This window comes from Caenorhabditis remanei, chromosome III, assembly GCF_010183535.1.
Source record: "Caenorhabditis remanei strain PX506 chromosome III, whole genome shotgun sequence".
Classification (NCBI taxonomy): Eukaryota; Metazoa; Nematoda; class Chromadorea; order Rhabditida; family Rhabditidae; genus Caenorhabditis; species Caenorhabditis remanei.
Genome location: NC_071330.1, coordinates 9,506,652 through 9,533,328, shown reverse-complemented (window position 1 = coordinate 9,533,328; position 26,677 = coordinate 9,506,652). Strand labels below are relative to the sequence as shown.

The 26,677-nt window shown below is 36.6% G+C and overlaps 8 protein-coding genes across 8 annotated transcripts; 5 read left to right on the top strand and 3 right to left on the bottom strand.

The window, feature by feature from the left end:
• Positions 1-1,245: 1,245 nt before the first annotated feature.
• GCK72_010308 (uncharacterized protein) lies at positions 1,246-2,456 on the top strand (the record flags this gene model as incomplete). The annotated part of the gene is made up of 4 exons (XM_053727794.1): positions 1,246-1,421; positions 1,480-1,645; positions 1,726-2,382; positions 2,430-2,456. The coding sequence occupies 4 exons, from the start codon at positions 1,246-1,248 to the stop codon at positions 2,454-2,456; spliced, it is 1,026 nt and encodes a 341-aa protein (XP_053587371.1).
• A 499-nt stretch (positions 2,457-2,955) lies between these two features.
• GCK72_010307 (uncharacterized protein) lies at positions 2,956-5,412 on the top strand (the record flags this gene model as incomplete). The annotated part of the gene is made up of 11 exons (XM_053727793.1): positions 2,956-2,974; positions 3,105-3,205; positions 3,252-3,500; positions 3,553-3,828; positions 3,874-3,963; positions 4,009-4,131; positions 4,195-4,382; positions 4,429-4,540; positions 4,591-4,917; positions 4,968-5,098; positions 5,145-5,412. 11 exons carry the CDS (start codon positions 2,956-2,958, stop codon positions 5,410-5,412), a joined length of 1,884 nt encoding a protein of 627 aa, XP_053587370.1.
• Positions 5,413-5,958: 546 nt separating this feature from the next.
• On the bottom strand, positions 5,959-6,527 carry GCK72_010306 (uncharacterized protein; the record flags this gene model as incomplete). The annotated part of the gene is made up of 3 exons (XM_003110915.2): positions 5,959-6,180; positions 6,234-6,435; positions 6,478-6,527. 3 exons carry the CDS (start codon positions 6,525-6,527, stop codon positions 5,959-5,961), a joined length of 474 nt encoding a protein of 157 aa, XP_003110963.2.
• A 2,633-nt stretch (positions 6,528-9,160) lies between these two features.
• Positions 9,161-10,344, top strand: GCK72_010305 (uncharacterized protein; the record flags this gene model as incomplete). Its single annotated transcript, XM_053727792.1, has 3 exons — positions 9,161-9,366; positions 9,580-9,874; positions 9,922-10,344. 3 exons carry the CDS (start codon positions 9,161-9,163, stop codon positions 10,342-10,344), a joined length of 924 nt encoding a protein of 307 aa, XP_053587369.1.
• A 646-nt stretch (positions 10,345-10,990) lies between these two features.
• Positions 10,991-11,580, top strand: GCK72_010304 (uncharacterized protein; the record flags this gene model as incomplete). The annotated part of the gene is made up of 3 exons (XM_003110766.2): positions 10,991-11,152; positions 11,202-11,490; positions 11,540-11,580. 3 exons carry the CDS (start codon positions 10,991-10,993, stop codon positions 11,578-11,580), a joined length of 492 nt encoding a protein of 163 aa, XP_003110814.1.
• A 1,906-nt stretch (positions 11,581-13,486) lies between these two features.
• On the top strand, positions 13,487-15,389 carry GCK72_010303 (uncharacterized protein; the record flags this gene model as incomplete). Its single annotated transcript, XM_003110743.2, has 5 exons — positions 13,487-13,750; positions 13,815-14,165; positions 14,213-14,297; positions 14,363-15,009; positions 15,057-15,389. The coding sequence occupies 5 exons, from the start codon at positions 13,487-13,489 to the stop codon at positions 15,387-15,389; spliced, it is 1,680 nt and encodes a 559-aa protein (XP_003110791.2).
• Positions 15,390-15,577: 188 nt separating this feature from the next.
• On the bottom strand, positions 15,578-18,325 carry GCK72_010302 (uncharacterized protein; the record flags this gene model as incomplete). Its single annotated transcript, XM_053727791.1, has 7 exons — positions 15,578-15,809; positions 15,857-15,927; positions 16,183-16,279; positions 16,331-16,522; positions 16,573-16,701; positions 17,529-17,827; positions 17,885-18,325. 7 exons carry the CDS (start codon positions 18,323-18,325, stop codon positions 15,578-15,580), a joined length of 1,461 nt encoding a protein of 486 aa, XP_053587368.1.
• A 47-nt stretch (positions 18,326-18,372) lies between these two features.
• On the bottom strand, positions 18,373-21,069 carry GCK72_010301 (uncharacterized protein; the record flags this gene model as incomplete). The annotated part of the gene is made up of 5 exons (XM_053727790.1): positions 18,373-18,851; positions 18,899-19,382; positions 19,426-19,929; positions 19,976-20,599; positions 20,887-21,069. The coding sequence occupies 5 exons, from the start codon at positions 21,067-21,069 to the stop codon at positions 18,373-18,375; spliced, it is 2,274 nt and encodes a 757-aa protein (XP_053587367.1).
• Positions 21,070-26,677: the final 5,608 nt, after the last annotated feature.

Sequence of the window (26,677 nt, the reverse complement as noted above, 5' to 3'; positions counted from 1 at the left end):
ACCTCGATTGAAGATCAAAAGAACGATAAGTGAGCAGTTTGTAACTTTTCATTGTACGACGTAAGTCTAATGAATAGACACCTAGATTGAATGAACACATCTGCCTGCTTCTATGAAAATATAAACAATTCGAGTGTCCGGGCGGCGAGAAACTTTTATTGAGCCGCCTGAATCACCAAAGAGAAGATATGGTGTTGGCAAATGTAAACATTTTTTAAAAGGAGACTGACCTCAAGACAAAAAGAGCAGATGGATTAAAAGGAAAGAGGTACCAACGGGTGGGTAACAGGCGGTACATGATACGAATCTCTTAGAAGAAATAAATGTACTTTTAAGAAGAATAGAACGTTGGATCAATCTACAGTAATCTTTCTTCGGTCAGTTATTCAGCAATCTAATTTATCGATAATTCATGTTTACATCTCCACGAGAATACTCTAAACTTAAACTTGTCAAATCTCGGCCCGGGTAGGTACAGGAGTTACATTTTAAAAATCCAATTTCTTGATGCATAACTAGCTTTTGATTGAATCCTGAAGTATAGTCAAAAGTTCGACATTTTTGGAAAAATTCAAAACATTTCAAAATTTAGCTCAAAAAAATTTGAATTTCAAACCCCGCGCCGGGCCAAGAAAAGTTTCAATTTCGGCCCGGCCCGTGATACGTTTGCTCAAACTATCCGGAATTGATCCGTTGCTTCCTTGCCACGTGACTTCTCATAAACTTTTTGAATTCATTCTCTTTGATAGATCTGAAGATAACAAGGCTACTGTAGTTTCTATTTTTATGTTAGATTCGAAGTAAAAATGAGAAACAACGACTTGCTTTCTCTCTCTCTCTCCTGATTTAATCATCTATTCGTGTGCTTTCAAGGTTGTTCCGTGCTTCTCGACTTGATGAAAGGCTGTTTGTCGCTTGATTTGATGTTGGAATATCGCGCCGAAAAGTGTTCGAAAACACGTGATAGGGAAGGTTACTCTGTTGGAATTCGTCATAAATGAGATGAAAGAAAACTGGAGAGAGAGAGAGAGAGATACTTGAAGGCTTTATGGAAGGGAATATGTTGACTACATGAAATTAAAAGTTATTTTAAATAAAAACATTAAAACGGACGAAACGTGATTTTCTGATGAAACTGTAAACTTCCAGCACTTCTTTTCTTCATTTCCACGTGTAAAAGCATACAGTTTTACCAATCTGGAAGAACCTTTCTCCTCCCTCCCTATTATTGCTTTCGAATGAAAAATGCAAGTTTATTTAATTGACGAAGAGAAATATGAGGAATTCGAACCAATAAATGAGATGATTGTGAACAGAAGTGGAGCGAAATTAGATCCTGAACCAAAGTTTATGATCAGTGGATTGGTTTCAGATGAAGAATATATTATGAAGTTGAGAATTGAATTGGCTGATGAATTCAGGTTGAATTACCAGATGAAGGAGGGAAATTGAAATCTTTGTTTTCAGATATAAATTCAGGAAAAATAGTTGGATTCCAGTTGCTGGTTCTACTAAGAATGCAAGTCTCTCTAGAAGAACTCAAGCTGAAACTAGTAAAGAATACGGAGCCACGTGGCACAAGAGGGTTGTTCAATTCGAAAAGATTCGAATAACGAGAGAATTCAATGAAAAAAGGCAAAATATGGTGAGTTTTCTTCTGGAAAGCACTAACTATTTTCTCAAAGAATTCTTCCCATTTTGAATAATTCCGTTGTTACGTTTCAGGCATATGTGGAACCTGGTCATAAATACATTCCTATTCTCACAATTTTCAATGTTTCAACTGGAATTTCAATCGATTATCGTTTCGATTTACTCGTTTTCATTGCTGTTAAAAGTTATCAATCGATACCTGTTCGTCATGCAAAACGAAGGAATCAATTGAATTGTCCACTCATTTCTCTAAATTCATTTGAAGAAAATGAGAAGCCAGTCAATCTACTTTCATTGGAATTGTCTCCAAAAGAATCTCAACAGATGACTTCATTTTATCCAACTTATTCGAATGGATTTCCGAATGGAATTGGAGAAACGAGTGTACCGTATCCACATAATTCATATCCATTTGATTATTTTCTCCTCTATCCACAAGTACAGTATCCACTGAATCAACAGTTACTGTACTCAATTCCTACTTCTTCAATTCATTATTCTCATATCGAAGATCAAATTGTTCATCGATCAATCCAAGACAATAGAATTGTTGTTGAAGAGCTCATTGAAGATATTTATATTCCTGTGTTTGGTTGGAATTCAGTTCTAATTCCAGGATGCAAACGAGAACAGATTAAAGAGAATGTTTATAATATTTTGGGATTTCATCATGAGATATGGTCTCCACAGGAAATGGAACTTGAAAATTTATATTTTCAAACTGAACAGGTAGTTTCCATTCGGAGAAACCATATTTCAAACGATTTCATTTTCAGAATTATCATCCGTTGGAAATGGAATAACAGAGGAAACACAAATTATTGAACTATTCCCAAATATTACTCACTGAAAAAAGTCTGATTGAAATAAAATTCGAAAAATACAACCATCTTAAACTATCGAGCACAGAAAGTTGTTACTGAAACTGGAACTTATTCTGATAATGATTCGAAAATTCTCAAATTGTAAGGGCAAGGAGGCATCGAGAGATATTGTTACAATTATATACCAAACAGAAGATTTCAGTTTCAGAATAATTAAGAATTTCCAGAAAAATCATTTTTTATGTTGCTTCTGGTTGGAAGCAAGGAAGTACTCCTTCGTCATTTCTCGGCCTCACCTCTTCTTCTTTCGGGATTTCAGTTCATGAAGAGATGGTATACCGTTTATAGCTGTTGAAGAGAATTCCGTGATAATCTGGAAATTCCATTACAAATCTCCACGTTTCTATTTTTGTGTTTCCTTTCCTACGTATAGTGGATTACTTATCTTCCTTTTGTTCGAATTGCTCATTTCTATAATATGGAATCCTCAAAAAATGGTCAGTGTAAAAAAGTTTTGTAACAATCTTTGTACCTAGCTGTCCGTTGGAACCGTAACATTTGAAAACTGCAAAGCTTTTTTGTCCACACAGTTACCCTCATCCTCATATCTGATGAGTTAATTTTCAGAGACAACGAAAACGTTATTGAGTGCGAGAGAGACAGAAAACAATGATATTGAAGTTGGAAAATGGGACAATTTGGTGACGTTGCAATGGAAAAATCTGAAAGTTGGAATCTTAGATTCAAATATTATTGTGAATTGAAAACTTGTAGGTAACAACAAAAGCAGGACGAGTTCTTCTAAATGGAGTAAGTGGATGTGCTGTTCCAGGAGAAGTAATCGCTTTGATGGGAGCCAGTGGAGCTGGAAAGACGACACTTTTGAATACCCTTTTACAAAGAAATCTGAAGGGACTTGACGTGGAAGGAGAGATATTAGTCAACGGACAGAATATTGGAAAGGGAGTTACGAGTGTGTCGGCTTATGTTCAACAGGAAGATTTATTCATGGGCACACTAACTGTGAGTTCGAGATTGTAAGAGATGGAAAACCTTCTGAAAACAACTATTTCAGGTGAAAGAACATTTGGAGATTCAAGCAAAACTTCGACTTCCACCTGGAACTTCAAAATCAGAAAGAGCGAAACGTGTTGAAGAAGTGATGAATGAAATGCTATTGGAAAAACCAAAAAATAGTCGGATCGGGATTCCAGGGATCAAGAAAGGAATTTCAGGCGGAGAGATGAAAAGACTTGCATTTGCAACGGAGATGATCAATAATCCACCAATTATATTTTGTGATGAACCAACTACTGGATTAGATTCTCATATGTCACTTCAAGTTGTCAAAGTTTGTGTTTTTCCAACTAGAAGATCGGTGATTCACGATTTTCAGACTTTGGAAGCCATGGCTTTAGAGAAAGGGAAAACAATCATTTGCACAATTCATCAACCTTCCTCTGAAGTTTTCGAAATTTTTGACAAGGTACGTGTCAGCTGAATATATATTTTTTTCATTTTTTCATCTTAGGTTGTATTCTTGGCTCAAGGAAGAATTGCATTCCACGGAGCCATCGACGAAGCAATTCATCATTTCTCTGCCTGTGGCTACCAAGTTCCAGACCATACAAATCCTGCTGATTACTTCATTGATGTATGTTTCTTTCTTGCTTTTCTCATTTGGTTTGAAGGAAGAATTCGAATATGTTCGGTTCAGACATTGGCAATAAAACCATCTGAAGCAGAAACATGTAAACAGAGATGTCAGGAGTTGTGCGACAAGTTTGAGAAGAGTGTGTATCATGAACGTCTTCTGAAATTAATGGATCAGACAAAAGATGTTCGAGCAATGACTCCACATCATTCAGCTTCGTATTTTGTTCTCTTGATGGCACTTTTCAATCGGTCGGTTTCCTCTTTGTTACTCCATTCAATTAAATAAAGAATTCAGATATATGCTTGATAATATTCGAAATCCAGCAATAATGAAAGCAAAAATGATTCAAAAGTTGTTTATGGGATTGTTCATCGGATTACTGTTTTATGGATTGGAAGTGGATCAGGTACTTGAATGATCTATCCTCTAATCACAAATCAAATATATGTATTGTAGGATGGACTGACTGGTTACAAGGGAGCTCTCTTCTATTATATTTCTGAACTGACTTACTCTACAATCTTCGGAATTCAAGCGTTTATGCCTGCTGATTATCCACCATTGGTTCGTGAATACGATGACAGAATATATCCAATTTCGGCTTACTACATTGCTAAAATCCTTTCATTTCTTCCAATTTTCACTGTTGATGGAATTGTTCTCGTGTTGTCTTCCTACTTTTTCGTTGGATTTCCTATCAATGTGGTAACTTTTTTGAGACAAATGATTACTTGTATGATTATTGAATGGAATGTTGCTGCATTAGGAATCGCCGTTTGTGCTGTTAGTTTATATTTATCTTCTTTTACTTTCTTCTATTATTTCATTTCTAGACTGCCCCATCCTATGCAATCGCAGTGACAGTCACTGGACCTCTTCTGACTGTATTCTCTCTAACAGGCGGTCTCTTCACTAATGTTTCTGAAATGCATGTATGGATCAGTTGGGTTCAGTATCTCTCATGGTTAGTCTCTTTCTCGATTTCCGAACTTATTTCAATTCATTTTCAGGTTCCGTTATGGATATGAATCGTTGGTTGTTAATCAATTTGAACACGAAAAATTTGACAACATCACGTGCCAAGCTCTTGATCGGCATGGACAGAAACAACTGATTCCGGATTCTTTGTGCGAAGAAAGTGGTCGAACCGTCGTCAACAACTTTTCATTTGAATCTGCCAATCTTTATACCAATTGGATTGCAATGATCTATTTGACAATTGTGATTTATATCATTGGATATGTTGGTCTCGTTCGGAGAGTCATTGCGAATAGATGAACGTTGAGCTTCAGTTTTTAGAAAATATCAGTATGACTTGAAAAATAAAGTACTAGAATTGAAGTTTTCATAGCTCTATTTTTAAAGTACATGAATATACATTTTTCTCCAAAACAGGTAGACCTTCAAAACAGGTAGAGGGGCTGTGAACAACAACAACAGAGAGTCTCGCGTTTCAGTTTGTAAAGTTAAGTTTGGTAGTTTCTCGCCCCCTCTTTGTTTTCTTTTACAGAATCTTCCTTGGTCGTTTCATTCATTAAAAATAGCCTCGAACGGGCTCCTCTAACACCCGAGTGTAACATATAGTGTTGGTGTAGACCGTTGAAAGTGTGACCCGTACCTAGACTTGTCCTTCTTGAGTCTAGAGTTGTACGGGTTTTCTACTGTTCATGAAAATTGAATGAAGCTGCTCATTCATTAATCGTGTTAAAAAGCAAACAAAAAACATCTTTCATTCAATAAAAATCATAATTACTACTACTATCGGAAGACACGATTCTACTCATTTTGGGGGAAGGTACACTTCTTTTCGTTTGGACTCTCAAATCAGTTCAGACGCATCTCGACATCATATTTGTCGAGGAAACTGAGAGCTTGTTTGTAAAGTTCGGCAGTTGCTTCATAATCAACGTCTTCATTGACTGATCTCTTTCCATTATTATTTGTCCATTGAGATGAATGGATAGCTTGTGGAAGGTCGATAGAGGCATGCAACTTCTCAGTATCATCCAACGTAAGGAAGTGTTCAGCAGCCTCTTTGACATGCTCCTGAAAGAAGAAATTTTGATAAAACCCCTTCTCAACCACATCAATCAAGTTACCTTGAGCTTCTCAACAATATCCTCCGAAGAAATGTGATGTCTGTTGACAACCACATCTGGCACCGAAATATCAGATCGGATGATATGATCATCGTTGTTGTATCTGTTGAGGTTCAGTTCAATGAATTGGTTGTGCTTTGCACTTGGCATCAATTGAGCACTGCTCAACGAGACGGCGACAAAGAGAATGGCGGAAAGAGTTCTAAAATCAACCATTTAATCCAAATAGGGAATTCCAACTCACCTCATGACTTTTCCGATATTGTCCAACTGTGGCAATAACTTCTTTTTCATTTTCTCACTTCTTTTATACGAAGAAAGTGGGCGGAGCTTCCAGATGGATTAATTGATAAGATAAGGGGAACTAGGAAAGGTCACGTTTGGGCTTCATCTTTTTATGAAGTGAGAAAAAATCGTGGGTTTCAAATCCTTCAAAAAGCAGTTGTGGCAACGTGGCTCTTTTTTGAAAAGTTTCTAGAATAATGGAGTGGTGGGGCTCAACACATGAGTTTTCGGCAATGCGAAAAGGTAACCGACTGATTTATTCCGGTGCTGCACTTACAGCTTTTCATACTTCGGGGATAAACTAGAAGTAGTTTCGACGTTCTTTTTCATTTTTCCAGCCTTCCCCAAGAAAGGATTAGATTGTTTAGTTCACACTTTTGACCGTTATTGAGATGAATCTACACCAACACTTTCCTTCACACTCAAGTGTTAGCCGGCTCTTTTCGACGCCGTTCAAAGGAAATCAAACAATGCTGAGAATAATTGGAAACCTAACTGAATTCATAAAAAATGAGAAGAAAACTTTCATTTACTTCAAAACTTTTGGTTCTAGAATAATTCTGGAAGATTCGGAATAGAGGTATCAATATGATGGGTAGCCAATACGTATGTCCTAGAATGAATGTGAATATGTGACCTGTCATGACTGGGAATTCCTTTTATGTCTAGCGTATGGCTGATGAACACACGTCGCACGATGTGACAAACGTGTGGATTGAGGGTTCAGAGAGTCTTGAGAAAGTACTCGGATAGAAATCAAATTGATCATGTTAATTCGTTAGGGTAATGACCACGATTAAAGTCGAGTGCTGAAAAATGGGTTGCGAGATTTTTCGGAAAATTTTCAAATTTCAGTAGAAATTACTTTGAATCGAAGGGTGAGAAACTGTGTCTGAAGCGTAGATGGACTTCAAGTTTATGTTCGCCCTCAGCCGGCGTTGAATCGTGGCTGCGTAGCTCAGTCGGTTGAGCTTTTGCATTGGAAAACGTCGTGTGGGTTTCGAACCCACACCAGGATACATCTTTTACGATCTTAAAGATTTTTTGTGTTATTTCTTCCCTTTTTCGATTGCTCTTTTTATTTTTTCTCTCAATAAAGAAGGATAATTATTCACTACGTTTCCGATTCAAGAATCTTGCTCTAATGTAGATTCGGCGGTAGGTGAACGTGAAGTTCTCACTTTCTATTTCTGTTTATCCTAAATATAAAAAATGCAGTATAATTAGTATAGCATTTTGGTCAAGAAGTCTTGTTCTTCATTTCTTTGATTCATATCACTTAAGTGCTAACAGATTCTCTTTGATATTCCGAGAATGCATCTGGTCAGAAGGGGTGTGACTCAAAGAATACATTTTATTGTAGACTACTCTACTGGCTGTCATTTATTCTGCCTTACACTTACTATTAAGTTCACATTTTGCTCTTTTATTCCCTTGTGAAATCATTTCTCCATTTTTTCAATGACACGGTGCTGTTATTTTTTAAAAATTCACACACGAATAGTTCAATTCAAAAATCTTGAATTTCTTGACGGTGGAGTCTCCCTCTTCCACTCTCGCTCCCCTTCTTTACCCCTTTTTGTGTTCCTTTTTCACGCTCGCGCCAGTCGTTATTTTCTCTATCATTCTAGGTCTCTTGCTAGCTCTGTTTTATAACTGCAACGTAGACCAGTTCACAGCGCAGCCCGTATAGCTCAGTGGCAGAGCGTCTGTCTCGTAAACAGAAGGTCGGCGGTTCAATCCCGCCTGGGGGCAATTTTTGGAATTTCGAACCACATGGAAATGGTAATCGAATTCAAAAAAGATGGAATTGAATCCTAATTTATGAGCATCTCCCGAGACTTTGATCGACTTTGCGGACTGTGAAAGCGCCTACCCGTAGGTAACGCACCAGTGGCATTAAAATCGTGGGGCCAACCTTATCATCACAAGTAATGTAAAAAAGGAAACCATTTTACAATTTCGAGTATGTACATTTCTATTTTTCATACTTTTTCCTCAATACAGTGTTTTCTCATGAGTCGCGTTTCAAAGACAGTCCGCTAACACTATAGTGTCATCCAACCTCTTGGGAAAGGTATATTTTAAAAAATATTGGAAAGTGTGAACTACACGTTCAGATTGCTGTGAAAAGCGGATACATAATGATTCATAACGCAGTCAGCAGCTTACAGGCTGGTCATTTTTTACCATTTCTTGTTGGCAGAACGTTCGTTCCTCCATAAACATATATTTTTTCTATATTCCTTTTTCGCCTTAATTTATTCTACCGAATTTATGATGAGTGTGTTGGAACTAACAATGTAACCTTGCTGCCGTGATGTTTTCGTTTTATTATCGTTTAGTCTTTTCTGAGAAGAATATTTCGGATGCGTTCATTGACTCAGACAGACGTTAGTCCCATCGAAAGACACGATTGGGACCTCTCTCTCACGGTCATCTCAAATGTGTCTTCTCTGCATGGTTTACTTCCGGCTCCGCCCACTTATCTATAACCGTGTGTCACGTCATTTCTGTATTCATTCATACAGTTCACATTCACCGTTCACATCCGTAGTTTGCTCTCTCTTTCATTTTATTCTGTTCTCTTCTTCCTCCGCTTCTTTTCTATTTTGACTATTAACTGTTCTTCCAGATCAAAAATGGATAGCCTTGAGTCTCCTTCTGGGATTCGAATCTCTTTGAGCGATAAAAAGACGTGGAATGAATTCTATCCAAAAACTGAAATGATCGTAACAAAGAAAAAGGGAAGAGTCATATTCCCTCATTTGAATTATAATTTGAAAGGAATGGAGCCAGGAACACTTTATACAGTACACATTCACTTGGAACGCGTCGATCATATTAAGTAAGTTTAGATGAGACAATTCATAAAATGGGGGAATTGGACGAGGGATCGGAAAGATCTCTAGGTACTCAACACAGCGGTTTCGGACTCACAAACGTCGGGTGATGGGTTCAAACTTAGCATATATGAATACGGGGTTCCCTATTTTGATTGATGATTACCTCGGAATCCCCAAAGAATATGTAATCTAGTGCGTCCAAATAATAATTTCAGATATAAGTTCGACGCCGGAGAATGGCAAGAATTTGGAAAAGGAGAGCCAGTTCACCCGATCAAATACAAAGAACATCCAGATGGAGCACGTCCAGGATCACATTGGATGAAGGAAACTGTCTCGTTTTCTCATTTGAAAATCACAAACGATGCAGAAAACAAAGACAACAAATTGATTCTTGTCCAAAGTATGCACAAGTATCGACCGGTTGTTACAATCACAAAACATGGAGGTTATCCGGGAGAAGAATTTCGATTGGCTCTTACTGAATTCATTGTGGTAACTGCTTATCAGGTACGCATATAATCTTTTGATCTCTCAAAGTGAAAGCAATATTTCAGAGTGATGAAATGATCAAATTGAAAGTAGCTCATAACAAGTTCGCCTCTGGATTCCGTTCGAATGGAAAGAGAAGAAATTCAATTGATTCCGAGAACACATCGCCAGGCGACGTGAAAAGAAGATCCACGTCATCTGAATCATCATCTTCTAGTCCACTTCTCGTATCTCCACCGAATTTTGATTCAGTAATGAATCCAATGAATCCATTGACTCCAATCGAGTTCAATCAGAATCCATATCCAACTCAACCAATTTATCCGATGCAAAATCAAGTGTTTGATTTTAATTCCGCGTATTGGAATTCATATTATCAACAACAACAAGCGTACTGGAATCATAATCAAATGAATATGATGAATCAATGGAGTACTGGAAATCCAATGAATTCTGAGAACGCTCACAATGGATTCGGAGGAATTTAATTTCGTCCGTTTGTATCAAACAATTCCCCCCCCCCCCAGATCTCTTTCACTTTTTAATTTCCGATCTCTTAATTTCTCTTTCTTCTGAATATCAGATCGAGTTCAAAATAATTGTCATAATCTCTTCGATTTCAGCTCTCAAACTGTGACAGCTCCGTTTTGAAAAGTATTGCGTTTGATAATTGTATTGTTTCTTGTTAACTTTGAATAAAATTTTGAAAAATCAAAATTTCGAATGTTTATATTTGCCTCACAATCTTTAGATCATGATTCAGCTAATATTGATGAACCCAATTGAGAAAACAGTTCGAATCCTTTTGGAAAATATCTTATCAGATTACGGAAAAACTCAGTATAATTACATCAGAGGTTCAAAGTCAGTATAATGTATTTGTTTTCCAAGATCGTATCATGTGATATTTCAATATGTCCGCGTGACAGAAAATTATTCTAATTTTCATAAACTTTTTTGTTTTTTAAGTGTCCAATATCATAACGTGGTTTAATTTTTCTCCCATATAAGCGTTCAAATTCAGTTATTTTCACTATTTCATATTGGTTTTCTGCGCATTTTACAGCAGTTTGAAGGCAAGTTCTAATACCACAAACCGTCTTAGAAATATATAATTTGTCTGCAGAACTAAAAATGGCTGACAAAAAATCAATTAATGTTTCGGCAATAGGAACTAGCGCCGGAGCATCAATTGCTCCACCTCAAAGCCACTCCAATTTCATTGATGCTGGAACAACATCGCTGCTTAATAAAGCCGGCGAACCAGCGTTTAAGTTGTCACTGAATACAAGCAAAGTGAGTGAATATCAATTTTTGAGAAACATTTGGAAATGACGATTCCCAGATTGAATTCAAGTGTACGGATGACAGAAAACCCGCATCAGTTTTCGTTAAAATGCACAATCCAACGTCTGAAACTGTTTCCTTCAAAGTTCGTTGTACATCTGCAGAAATCTTTCGTGTGCAACCTCCACTTGGGTTCGTCAAACCAAATGAAACTGTCTCGATTGTGATTTGGTATCAGAATCAAGACAAAAGAGATGAGATGTTCAAATCTCATTATTTCGCTTTCTATCATACTCGTAGTGATGGACGGACTGCTCGTGAACTTTGGACTAATTCGAAAGCTGAAGGTACTTAGATTCTCGATGGAAATCATTTGATATATCGAGCCTATTTCAGGTGTTCGTCGTATCCCAGCTTCCTTCATTTCTGCTAAGTAAACTGAAAGTGAATAAATGGGTTTCGTCAAATTTTAGTCATAGTGGAAACATAAAATATCTGCTAGAACAGTATAGAACAAAAGTTTTAGAACTCTTCTGAAACACCTTTGAATTGGAATCTCGCTTTTCCCTTGGAGATAAATAGAATAGCTGAATTCATTCTAAACGCTACAAAGATATGTTATCTTACTGTACAATTACCTCCCATCACCATCATCTCGATACAATATCCTTCTATGTTCTGTCTTCTCTTTCTAATCTCTTCACTTCTCTCATTTGACCCAACCAACCCCGTCCTCTTCCTTTTCTTCTTCGTCACAACTTCCAACGTGTCCTCCTTAGCAGCTGTATCTCTCCCTCTTCATTCTGCCCACTATTTCTCCAAACAGAAGAAAAAAGAAGAAGAGAGAAGAGAGGACGGCTGTCAGGAGGTGGCCAGTCACCACACAAAATATACTCAATTTGTCCCACTGACCCTTTCCTTCCTCTCGTTTTCTTTTCTTTTTTGCAAGTTTTATCATTATGATGAGCTGATCGAACAGTCTGAAGCTTCCCGAATCTCGTTATATTTTTTCGAATCTGTTGTTTTCGATATTTTTCGGAGTATGCTATTTTATTTGTCTGAGTCGTTGTTTGATTCATTCTAACATGCAATACTATTCAATTTTATAAGAATTCAGCAGAAAGTTTTTCAGAAAAATATTCTAGAATTGGATATAATTAAAGTAAAACTATCTGCCTCAGTGTTGAAAGCTCAAAATGGGAAATCTGTTTGTTTTTCATAATCAACTTCTACAGTGAAAAGTTGTTATTCCAATTTCAAGATTCAAGAGATAGCCCTATCTTGAAAGCAGATTTCTTTCTTATTTTCCTGATTTTTCATCTTTTAAAATGGAGTCTTTTGATTTTTCAAACTGCTTCAACAGGTTTCAAACTGCTTCAGGAGGATTATCCTTTTCATCAGTTAATTTCAAACCATGTCAATTCCATTTCAACCGACCATTCATCTTCTCCATTCTCTCCTTCTTTTTCTCTCTTTTAACCAACTCATCTATCCAATTATTTCTCCAATTTATTCTTTTCATACCTGACACCTTTTGTTCATACTCACTCACCAATCTACCCTTCTCTTCTTCCTTCTTCTTTTTGTCAATACTTCCGATTCAAAAGAATACGTGTATTTCTTGAGAAGAAGACGATGAAATTCCGCCAATTGAAGGAGGATTCGCGCAGATCGTAACTGGATTTGAAAGCTTTTTCAAAGTTTTCTTTTGTCGATTAGCGAATTTTGATGTGTGAAACTTGAAGGAGGATGAATTGTAAAACTATTTCTTTATAACGAATAAAAATAGTCAAAGATTGTTATTCAAAGAAATACTATCTAGAGTTTTTTTTTAATAGAATGAAACTTGTTGTCAATTGTACAATTGGCCTCTAGCAATCAGTTTTCTTCTGAATATTTGACTTGATGATGTATCAATGTTTGTTTATATTCCGTCAGCTTTCAATAAGAACAAAATATTTCTAAACTTAGGTTGTTAACTCATTTGAAGATGTCTCGATAATATTGTCAGGTTGTTTTCGTCAGTAGAACTACTATGTTTGGAACTTTTAAGGACTTGTCCATCATACTTCAAAAGAAGAAAATCTGCTCGTTCTATCAATTCAAACATCTTCAACTTTCACCTTCATCAAGTCAACGTCATTCACTCTGTCTGCGTACTCTCTGATTTCTAAATCTCTAATTTCATTATTGTAAGTCTACGTGGAGAAACCAGACCTTGTCATATATAATCGACTATCTCTAAACTTCCTCTTCCTCGTTTTCTGATGATTTTACACTTTTTTCTCTTATTGTTCAATATATTTTTCTCAAGAAACCTGAAGCATATTTTGTATTTTCAGAATGCGTCTAGCACTGCTCGTGCTAGCCCTTTTCGGCTATACTCATGCCGACTTGTTCACTTCAATTGCAGATATGCAGAATCTATTAGAAACAGAAAGAAATATTCCAAAGCTTCTTGATAAATATATTCACGAGGAAGAGGAAAGACTGGTCCAATTGAAGAAATTATCAGAAGAATATGCAAAGAAGAACGAGCAATCGATTGAGAACGGAATGAAGGATATTGTGAATCCAATAAATGCATTTTTGTTGATTAAAAGAAAGGTTTGTAGATGAGAAAACTTTCAGATGGGCTCTTTTTTCATTTAAACCACAAATTAGTTTTCAGATCTTTGATTGGAAAGAAATTGAATCTAAAATGAATGCAAACAAAGCTGGAAACGTGGTCAATTCAATCACAGATGATAACTACGGAGTCCGTTATCCAACAGCAGATGATTTGAGTGGAGCTGCGATCGGATTGCTTCGTCTTCAAGATACTTATCGACTGGATACGAAAGATTTGGCTGATGGAAAGATTTATCAAGATCAAGGAAACTACACGTTCTCTGCAAAAGATTGTTTCGAAATTGCTCGTGCAGCTTATAATGAACATGACTTCTACCACACCGTGATGTGGATGGAAGAGGCTAAAAGAAGACTTGCAGACGAGGAAGAACCATCAGTTGAAGTTGAAGATGTTCGTTTTTATTATAAAAAATATTATTTTCAATTATTTGAATTTAGATTCTTGAGTATTTGGCGTTTGCTCTCTACAAGCAAAACAACTTGAAGCACGCATTGAAGTTAACTGAGGAGTTGTACAAATTGAGTAAGTTGAATTTTTATTAAACTCTTTCAGTGGATCCCAAAACCTCAATTTTTTTTGAATTTCAGATCCATCTCATCCACGTGCTAAAGGAAACGTCAAATGGTATGAAGATCTTTTGGAACAGGAAGGAGTTCGTCGAAGTGAAATGAGAAAGAATCTTCCAGCAATTCAGAACCGTCGTCCAGATTCAGTTCTTGGAAACACTGAGAGAACAATGTATGAAGCGTTGTGTAGAAATGAGGTTCCAGTGTCTCAAAAAGATATTTCTCGTCTCTATTGTTACTACAAAAGAGACCGCCCATTCTTGGTTTATGCCCCAATCAAAGTTGAAATCAAAAGATTCAATCCACTTGCTGTCCTTTTCAAAGATGTTATTTCTGACGATGAAGTGGCTACAATTCAAGAACTCGCAAAACCAAAACTTGCGAGAGCAACAGTTCATGACTCAGCAACTGGAAAACTGGTCACTGCTACATATCGTATTTCGAAGAGTGCTTGGTTGAAGGAATGGGAACATGAAGTTGTTGAAAGAGTCAATAAGAGAATCGAATTGATGACTAATTTGGAAATGGAAACTGCTGAAGAGTTACAAATTGCAAATTACGGAATCGGAGGGCATTATGATCCACATTTCGATCATGCGAAGAAGGAAGAATCGAAAAGTTTCGAGAGTCTTGGAACTGGAAATCGTATTGCAACTGTTCTGTTTTATGTAAGTTCTCTTCATTCTGATCTCATCCATAATTCAATTAATTTCAGATGTCTCAGCCATCTCATGGAGGAGGAACTGTCTTCACTGAAGTCAAATCTACAGTACTTCCAACCAAGAATGATGCTCTTTTCTGGTATAATCTGTTCAAACAAGGAGATGGAAATCCAGATACTCGACATGCTGCCTGTCCAGTTCTTGTTGGAATCAAGTGGGTTTCAAACAAATGGATTCACGAGAAAGGAAACGAATTCCGTCGCCCATGTGGTCTGAAGTCATCTGATAAAGAACGATTTGTCGGAGATCTCGGAGTTGGACCAGAACCAAGAGATGCTCCAAATCTTTCTCCAGTTCTTGCAAAAGATGTTTGGGAGACTCTTTGAGTTGAATTTGCTGTTGTTTTTTAATTGTTTTTCTATCTACTTATTTCATAATAATTGCATAATTTATCTTTAAAACCGGGTGGTTTTTACATGTTTCAGTTTCTCTTGTTGCCTTCCTTCAATGAAGTTTTTTACTTGCCAATGGACAATTACAGTTAGAAATTATTTATTTTTGAAAATAAGCGTAATCATTCCAAATCGAGAATAGTCGAGGGTAAATCTCTTGGTAACGGAGGAACACAATATGACGGAGGTCTCGATGAGAACGTGGATACTTTTCGAACTTGAGTTGATACTTTACATGGTAGAATGTCATCTAATTCTCTATAATGTCTTATTTGAATTATTCTTCCTTCGAATGCTCTTCGTTGAATTGTTGTCGTTTTAGATGGTGTTGCATCGAGTGGGAAGGCTGTTGACCTGAAAATCTCGAATCTAAAATCACTTTTTCTAAATGAAAACTATACATTTGTGGACAATCCTTATTTGTGATACATCTCATTCGATTCAATTGAATAAAACAATCCTCGTTGTTCACCTGAAAATTGTATATTCGAAATGAAAAATTACTGAAACTAGCCTCATAAATAATAGCTGGCATAGCTCTATGATGTTGGAGAATCACAGTATGAAGTAGAAAAAGAAACAATGGAAAATTAAAATTTGGAAAGAGAACTGGAAAACCAAATATAGTTTGATGACAGTATATTCCAAAAGAGACGTCCAGAAGTTCGATCTGAAATCATTTAAACCAGAGAATTGAGTTATCTTGAATTCAGGAAACAACACTTACAAGAACGGTCGAAAAATAGAAATAAATGGAGATAAAGGTGTAGATCATGGATCGATTATAAAGATAGTGTCGTCGTTGAACTGCATTGTAAATCAATCTGAAATTCAATGATGTACTCACTTTCTATCCGATTTCTCCGTCCACTGACCTGCTCAACTTCGCAAAATCTTTCGCGTAAGGATAGAATGCAATCGAGGTTGAAGCAAATATAATGACAAGGAATATAGGTGCAGATGCTACTCGAATACTATTTGAGAGAGATCTTGTGAGAAATGGAAAACCGAGTGCTGCGCCGAAATGGCGTCCGGGAAAAGTTGCACGAACTGAACACGTTTTCAGGCTGAAACAAACTAATAGTAAGTTTGGTCATTCAGAGGGAGGAAAACAAACAATTTTGATCCAATGAATCCTTCGAATTTATTCGAAATAAGTCGAACCAAACAGAAGACAATGAATAGGACAGTTGCACGTCGTTGGGACTCGCATTCTTCTCGTGTCACATCGAATGATGTCGTGTTTCTGAGTATAATATTTAGTTTCAATTATTCTTTTGATGACAAATTGAAATTCTGACTCTGAATCACTGGAATATTTGAACACTTACCTATTATCGTAGAAATCGCATAAATGCGCAATTTTCGGAGTCAAAAGGTAATTAATTACAGATGTAGCAAACAGTAATGTGACGAGAACAATAAAAAATGTTGCAGTTTTTAGAATATTCCATGATTTTTGAATATTTGGATGCATTCATAGAAGCATTCAGACGATAAAAGTATTCAACAAAAACGGAAAATTTGAGAAGAATAGAAACTTTTGAGGAATCAGTGGATGAGAAAGAGCGAAAAAATAGGGTAAACGGATTGTTTTCTGGACTTGAAAAGAAGGATTTCTAAAGAAGAATCAAATTGAATTTCGAATTTTGTGAGAAATTTTGAAAAAGAGAACGAGAAAGCGAAGAAAAATTGAGTATTGATTCCTGATTTTACGAACACTTTGAATATTTTTGAAGCAAGTACTCAATTTTCTGAACGACAAGTTTTAGTTTTGTTATAGATAATAGTTCGGTATTTAATTCTGTCTTCTTAGGAAAGTTAGTTCTTTCGTTCTATTTTCAATGAGATTTTACAATAACTTGACAGAGTTTAAATGTTTCATTTAATACTGATTGAACGGAAAAATTAATTTCAGAAAATGGATTGATACAAAAAACGCATTGGGATGTAGGAAATAAGGAAATATTAATAGAGTTTTTACCGAGTTAACACAAAAACGAAGGAATAAAAGACTAAAAGCACCGGTGAAATAAGATCAAATATTGAAGTAGACTAATTATTTGAGATCACTTGAAATTATTATCAATCCGTTGACTTCTCAACGATGACGTGGCTCTTATCTGACGAATTCTTTGTTTACTTGCATCCATTGGACTGTTTGGAACACTACTTCCGATTCCAGATGAGCCAGATGAACCATTTGCAGTTTGTAATAGAGAAACAATCGAATCATTTCCAGATATCAAGGCAACATCCATTGCTGTTCTTCCCATTGAATCTTTGATTTTTGGTTCCGCTCCGAATTTCAAAAGCAGATTTACAAGGTCACGATCTCCGATTTGAGCAGCTATTGAAAGAGCAGTTGCACCCTAGAAACACTATTTTCGTACTCTGTTCGTTGCTTTAAATTCAGAAAATAAACTCACTTGTCGATCAATTCGATTCGGATCAACAGCACAACAATCCAACAAGAAAACAGAAATTGCCACGTGTCTCGACCAGACAGCAGTCATCAAAGCAGTCCTTCCACCTCTATCAACTGCTTCAAAGTTCACTCCTCCGATCCGTTTTAACATTTTCGCTGCAGCTACATCATTCGTTGACGACACGACATGAACACATGTTCTTCCGTGAGCATCTGAATCAGATGATGATCCACCATGCGTCAGATAGACTTCGGCTACGTATATGAGATTAGAAAGAATTAAAGTATGGATAAGAGGAGTTCCATCTGGATCTTTCTGACTCCAATCGGTGATTTTCGGTGCAATTGATTCGATTATCTGGGTATGAGCAGCCATTGCAGCGAGTGAAAGAGCTGTTCGACCTTCATGGTCTGGTTGATTTATTATATCAGATACTTCCATTAGATATTCGAGAACCTGAAAACAATCAAGATAAAGGGAATATAGTTTCAACTTACTTTCAAGTTTCCATTAGCAGCTGCAATCATCATTGGATGTTGTCCATATCGATCCTTTGCCTCAACCGTATGCTTATTTGTCAATGGTTTGACCAATTCAACATTATCATGAGTGACTGCATAGTGCAATGCAACTGCTCCATCATTATCTTTATGACCTTCATCTGATCCAATTCCACAAAGATATTCAACTACTTTCGAATGGCCATTTATAGCTGCCCATTGCAATGAAGTTCTTCCATTATTATCAATTGAATCTACGTCGGCATGAGCAGTTTCCGTTAAAAATTGAACTGAGGTCAATTGTCCTTGACTTGCAGCTAACATCAACGGAGTTTGTCCCATATTATCCATGATATCAACTATTGGATTCTTTTCGAAAATAAATGAAAGACAAGGGTCACCATGATACGCAGCGAGATGAAGAGCTACTCGACCATTTCCATCTTCAATTTTACAGTCTGCGTTGTCTGAAATTGCTGAAATTTCCTATTCGTTCTCTAATAAAAATACTTACTTTCCAAAAGAAGTCGAGTTGTTTCGGAATGTTCATCTTGTTTTGATCCGTTCGAAAGATTCAAATGTAATGCAGTTGCACCTGACTTATCGACTGCATTCACATCAGCTCCATACTGTATTATGACAGAGACAACATCTCGATGACCCATAAACGCAGCCGCCATCAATGCAGTTCTTTGTTCTGAATCTCTTCTATCAACTTGTGCTCCAGTTTGTAATAATAATTGAACTGCCGAAAGTTGTCCTGACCATGCAGCTGCTCGAAGAGCTGTCCGATCGCTATGTCCACACTCATCGACATCAACTCCTTTATCAAGAAGAAGATGAAGAATTTCGAGTTGTCCATAACAAGCGGCACTTCTCAATGCATTCCATTCTCCACAACAAGAAGAAGTCACCAATTGAGGAAAGTGATCAGCAAGGAATCGACACATCTCAATGTTTCCACGTGCTGCTGCAGTCAGAAGTCCAAAACAAATTTCCTGAAAAAAATTGAGATTTGAAAAGGAGAGCTGGGAAACAGACCATGGGAATTGGTTTGATTTCTCTGAGTATAGCATCGAGATAAGTGACATCTCCAACTGAACACGCATACACAATATCATAATTATTCTCTTCCAGTCTTGCTCCTGCTGATTTCAAAAGTGCAGTTGTTGGTAGATCAATGATATGGCATCGAAGAATCAAGTCGCCAGCTCCAACACTTTGTAATGTTTTGATTGCATTTATAGGATTGGTTGTAGAATGAGATAAATGATATGCAAGTTCACAAATATCTTGAGCACATTTTCTTCTTTTTGTTTTGAAATGTTCCGCCCATGCAGCATGGCATCGGAGGTTCTCTTCCCCAACAAGATAGAACCATATATCAGGAACATCGAACAGTTCAGAATCAGAATTCGAGAATTGAGATGTTCCAATTAACTGCCTGATTAGTCGAATATCTTTCTCTAAAACTGAAATATCTCGTGCAATTAACATTTGAGATACAGCGAGTAGTTGTTGATTCGTTGGGCGGCATCGACTTGTCTGAAAATATCAAAAATCAATTGAGATCTTTCTCGAAACAACTCACTTTAGCCAGTCTCACAATATCTGCAAATGCCCCAGGGAGACTTCTTGCTATCAAATGCATCATTTTCTCAACTCCGTTCGGTGGAATCACATCACTCGGAATCAATCCATGTTCTACAGCTCTCGATAATTGATCCACATAAAACCAAGATCCTTCAGATGCTTCTCGAATTTCTTCAACATGACAATGAGGTAATTTTGACCTAATAAATCTTTTGAAATCCACGTCGTCTATTGAATCCAATTCCAAAATCTCATTTTTGTTTTTTTCCTTATCAACTAGACTCTCCTGTTTTGCAGTTGTTACCATTCGAGTCCATGTCGGTAAAATATCCATCAGCATCTCAATCAGAATCTGCGTCTCTTCTTCATCTACACTATCTATTACAATGAAGACTTGTTTAGATGAAGAAGGCATTGTTTCGAGAGGAAGGCGTAGAAAGTGATCGAGAGCAGATACTGTATCTTCCAAAAGGGTTACGGTAGTTAATCGTGGCAAGACCAAATTCGGAAATCGGCGCATCAGCTGTTCTCCAATCGATCGTATTACTGTAGCTGGTTCAGAGGATTGTGGTTCATCTGGACGACAGAAGTGAGATGCAACACATTCGGACATTTCAGACAGCTGAAAGTTTGAGATATTGTCATCTTTTTGACTGTACCATTCTTGTCTCTCAATCTAAAAGCATACGTTTCCCTTCCCCTTTTCTATTCAATTATTCCTATAGTGATTCCCTTTTTCTCAAGTGTCCGTATGCATTATAGCTCACTCCTTGACACATGCTCCATCGCCTTTTCAAGTGTCATTCAACGCCTTAAACGAGAGAAAGAAAGAGCATACAACTACAATTTACCGGACAATACGGACTCTCTGAGAAAGAGATTTTCTAGTCAAAAGAAAAAACGTAATACCTTTTTAGCGAACCAAGTCTTTCCACAATGTTCTCTTCCAACTATTTCCAGTCTTTTTGTTCTTTTTCCTACATTTTCCGTGTCTTGAAACCATTCCATGAATTTTCCAACAGCCTCATTCTTGCATACTTCATGACTTGAAGCACCATGGGAATGGGCTCCGTAGCTCAATGGCTCACGCATTTTGTCACTTGATCATTTGTAGAATAGGGATGGAAAGTTTTCTGGAAATCGAAATAGAAAAGTTGAAGCTAAACCTAAGCAGGAAAGATACAAGGAATTTAGAAAAAAACAACCATAAGGAAATTATATATTTCAAACCTTCTAGCTTTTTCGAGGGGCCAGATCTCATTTCTCTTCCGCTTCCCAAAAACTCATAAATCAAGGAAAAGCGGCTCTGGGACAAAATTGACATTGACATGTCATCTGGAGTCGAGGAGAAGAGTGGATGAGCAAGAAGAAATGTCCCGTAACAGGAGAGCACAATGAAGAGCAAGAAGAAGATGGGTTAGAAGAAGAAGAGCAAACATTTGGGGAAGGGCATTGAGTGTCTCTATGGGTGTTTCAAAGAAGGATTTATGTAGATTTACGTGGGAAAATCAGATTCCGAGTGTTAGGTTGAATGAAAACTGAAAAGATTGCTCCGAAAAAGGGGATCTGAGCAAGATATTGTATGGATATACGACGTCTAGTGGGTGTTCCAACCAGTTAGAGGATAAGGAATTAGGATTTTCAAATTTTTCGTCATGTGTCATTTCTTTTAAAAATGGACACAAGTAGAAAAAGAAAGATCAAAATAAGAAATTTTGTGGAAGATGGGTAGTAGTAAGTTGGATAATGTAACTTGGAATGATCACCGTGTCAAAAACTCATTTTCTCAAATTGAGTCGAAAAACCAAAACACGTTAATACTAGAAGAGAATGAGAATAAAAAGAATAATATTTCATAGCGACATATGGAAGAATCGGAACACAATTATATACTTTTCCTCCTCTTTTTCACTTGATTGTCACTTTTGGAGCAAGCAGGGTGTCAATAAAATTATAAATCGGATTGGGGAGTATGTCAAGCAAATAACGAGTTGGAACGCTGTGGTTTGGAAACTATTTCTCTTAGTTTCTATAAAAGTTATTTCGATAGAAGTAAACCCGGCTATTGTATTCTGACCTAATTGAACATAACATTTACCGAACAGTTCGGATATAAAAGTCAACTGAAAAAAGGAGTTATAACTAAACCCGAAATACACATTAAAATTACCAGTTTTCGTATGTTCTCTCGAATTATCCCGACAAAAAGTAGGGCGATAGGAGGATGAATGAAGAGGAATCAGAGGAGAGATTCTCGGAAAGAATTGAGATGATGGGAGAGATGAAGGATGAGAGAATGACATGGTTTAGAGGATACAAAAGTGAGAAACAATAGAGAAAATAGGATTATAATGATCTGGGAAGAAGAGGAAAGAAAAGGCCTTAATTATTATAGGAATTCCTCAAGAGTTGAAATCAGTTTTGATCTCCAGGAACTCGGATTGATGTTCTGAAAATTCACAGAGACGATTCTAAACGGAAGAGTAACATTTTATTGGATTTAAAACTTTGCAAGCGTTTCAACTGTTTGATCAGCTTATGCAGATCAGAACAGAGGATTCGAAAAAGTAAATTGAACAATTCAAAAAGTCTACCTCTATCTTCGTAAAATCCGGAAGTACTCTTCATTTCTTTTTCTATTTATTTTTGTTTCGGGTGTCGATGTAAGTGAAATTAAATAAACATAATTGTTGCGAATATCCAAAGAAATTGATATGCGAAGGTAGACTTTCCGAGAGAAAGTTTTGAATGGTTGACAAATATTCGAGAAAATGCTCAATTTCGAAAGGAAGAAGATTGTTGCTTCTGCTGTGTGTGTGTGTCAAACTAACCTAATTAGGGACCGCCCGTATTTCATTGTTATTATTATTATGAGGCATTTCATGAGGTTATGAGAGACTGTAATGAGGGTGATGATGACCGTCAAAATGTAATTAAAACTAGGAACAAAATGGAGACAGGAAATGGGAAATGAGAGACTCAGATTCCAGAATTTGTATACTTTAGTTTCTGAAAAAAAGTTTCGTATCAGTAAATAAAAAGAAGAGACAAAAGAAGAAAGAATTGAAAAAGGGGGAAGAAAATGTGTTCGCATGACTAATTGCCACCCGTAACATGTCTATTGTTTGGGTTGACTGATAAGGAGAAAGTGGAGAAATAGTGTGGAAGAACAAGAGGCGCAGAGATGTAGAAACGGAAAGAAAGAAGGGTTGACATCTGGGTGATAGGTATAGAAATAGAAGAAAGAGAAAATGGAAAGAAGGGGCATGTAGATCTACAGTGTGGGAAAAATGAAAAGAAAATAGAGATATGATGATAGGAGAGACGCAGGAAAATGTAATGATTGAGATATATTAGCTTCGTAGTACTAGACCTTTAATTTCCAGAATACATTTAAGTTTTCAATACTAATCCAATTGGTTATTTTCGAAATCTAGCACTAAAATATTCAAAAATTGATTATCCAATGATTTTTGTTCAGACGAAGCAAATAAATAGAATTAAATGAAAATTTATTCATAGGTATTCCAGTTGGTTAGATAGGCAAATTCGGCTTAATCCTCTTCGTCTCGTCAAGCTTTACATACAGATGGATTAGAGATTAACGGCCAAGTGGGCGTGGTTTCATCTGTTTTAATTTCCGAATAGAGTTGGTGGATAGAGTAATGTCTTCTAAGAAAAAGTTTTTGCAAGAAAAAGAAAGACCTAAACAAAAAAAGAGGAAAAGATGAGTGATGGGAAGAAAAAATGGGAAAAAAGGAAAAGATGACAAATTGAAGAGGAAAAAGGACATCTTTTAGTGCTTTTCTTATGAATTTTTAATGGATAAGTGGATTGTCAGAGACGTTTTCAGGATAGTTAATCCGTATGAGAAAGAGTAATCTAAAAACTAGTTTATTTTCTGCCGAGATCTTGTTTTCGCTTATCAAAAATCAGAGCTCTGGCAGTCGGTCTGGCTCCAAGAGCAGAATGGCACGGAATTTCGAGTGGTCAGAAATGAGTGGGAGATGATAAGAGAGAGTGTTATCAGTGTAGTAACAACGAAGAGACACAGAAAAAGAGAGATAGATACGCAGAGATAATATTGAAAATGTTGAAGTGGAAGAAGATTGGAAGAGAGCTCGAACACCTGTCTATTTCATGAAGGAGGGCAAAGAGAAGGGGCACGTTTATTGATACAATTTTACATACATGATCAGGATATGCAATACGGAGAAGAAGGTTAATAAGATACATGAAGGTACTAATAGGTTTTCGGAGAGAAAGAGCAGGTGCTGGTCAAGGGGAAAACGGACAGAGAGAAGGGTTTAGGGACATGTTGTTCAAAACAAAAAACAAGAGTTATGTCTTGTGTTACAAATAAATTTAGGGGAGGCTTTTGAGTTTGGGATTTATAAATTCATAAAAACCTATAATAGAAAACTCGGATAATCTACAGTAACCCGCTCAGTAGAGATCTGAACCAATTTTATGTTTGTCCGTAAGTTATTCACATTTGTTCGGCTGAATTTTCTTAGGGTTAAATGGTTTTTGAAAGTTAATCATACTTTCCAAACCTCAAAACAAACCAATATTATTCCCGGAGGAGCCCGAGAGCCGGAATATTTTAATGATTGTATGCAGAAAAGGAGGAATTGGTCTAAACGAGACAGTTGGTGGAAACCAGATAGTTGTAATCCAAGGTTCGTTAATTGGAAACATTTCATGAAAATTCCGAAAATTAGTGTTCAACCAAATAGTAAAAGAAGACGTGAGATGTCATCTAGAAAAGGTCATAAAAGGGAAGCGATGTCAGTTGAAGACGACAGACCAAGACGAGGGATAATAAATAGTTTATGGGCGATGTCATTGGACTTTAAAAGGAAAAAGGGAGGAAACCATCTGTCAATAGAACAGGCGGAAAAGAAACATTGACTAAGGGTAAACGAAAGACATAATTATCGTCTTATTTGCGCAATATTTTCAAAAGAGTTGAGGGCGGATTATGGAAAAGAAAAAGTTCGAAATATTTAAGTGGTGTTTCAAAGAATATTTGAATGTAAACAAAGTTTTCGAATGGTTTTACTCGAGAGTTTGAAACGAAACGATCTTCAAGACACTTAAAACTACAGTAGGAATAAAACTTTTCGAGATAGTTCGAAAATAATCAATTAGATTCAAAGTATAATTCTAGTTTCAGAAACATTCGATTTCTCTTTAAGCGGGGAAAAAATATGGAAACCTAAAATAGGAACATTTTTCTCTTCCTCTCGCCTATTATTGACCGACCAAAAAGGGACGGTCGAAATGCAAACAAGCGGTTCTTTTCTTTTTAAGGAATACATTCAAAAGACGGCTCTTTTCTTATTATTTTTTCTTTTCAGTTCTCTTATTTCTTCAGTACCGAACTTTCGAAATTACATTGAGAGCCTTTCACGAACAAATTCATTCTGAGGAAAACAGTGAGTCGATTCGAATGAACTACACATTACTCTCCCAAAAGTTCGGTTACTTTTACAAGAAGAAAACGAAACGAAAAGACAAATTGCATTTCGGAAGACAAGCTACTACCGCCCCACAACGAAATCGAACACAATGAGATTAGACTCACTGACTAACTTCTTCTTCTTCTTTTCTATTCGTTTCGATTCCTTCTAAAATTGTTATGGAACAACGGAAAATGAGGGTGAATAGTTTCACGTCTACATTCATAATTGATGTTTTCGGGGCTCTTCTCCTACAAAAAACGAAATATTTCGAGTTCTCTTCAAGAAACGAATGAATATTTTATGAAATTTCATTCGGATATGACCTATCGTAACCCTGATTCAAATTTCAACTTTCAGTAAGTTTGGTACTTGATCATATTTGCGAATAGGAACACCTGGTCAAATTTATTTCTGATTATTTTATTGGAATTGAAATGTTTTCCGTTTCTGATAAGACTACCTTCGAAAGGCATAAAGAGTTCTTTGTTCCTGACTAGAAACAGAATTTTATGAGAATGAATAAGAATATTCAGGCTTCTGGGTTGTAAGTCACATGAAACCTAAAGAAACATAATATTGTTAATGGAATATCTGAAAACCGAATGCGAATCGAATAAAAAGTGAAGGAAAAGCTGAGGAGAGGGAAGCGAAAGTAAGAGTGCAAATAAAGATTTTTATGTGATAGTAAAACGTATACACAACGATTCACACCCATTTACACATGTCAGTTTCCTTTTTTTCAATCTGAATATGTTAGAAAAACATTTCAAGAGTGGGCAACATTGTTTGGAAAAGAAAGAAGAAGAGACGGAAGAAAAACAAAAAAGCAATGGAAGAGCCGAGAGTAATCTTGGTTTGAAAAGAAAAGATTGTCACAACAGATACTCTTTTCCATCTCATCGTGAAACAAAACAATTGTTGCTCGAGAAAGAAAAAAGAAAGGAAAGAGACTTCGAATCTAAAATTAGGAATCACAAAAGAACACTTTTCTTTTATGGAAGGTGTTCTGAAAAATACGGCTAATATAGTGAAGAATTGAAAGTGAAAAAGAAGTGGACACTGGCTAAACGACTCCTCAATAATGGGAAAAAGGAGAAAAGAAGAAGTGGACGAAAGAAAAGAGAAGGTTTTGCTCTCGGAGCAGCGTAAACTTTGCGGGCGGTCTGTCAAAAGAAGCCAAATTAGTGGTCGGAGGAGGAGAGAATGTATTCCAGTTACTGGAATGTACTCTA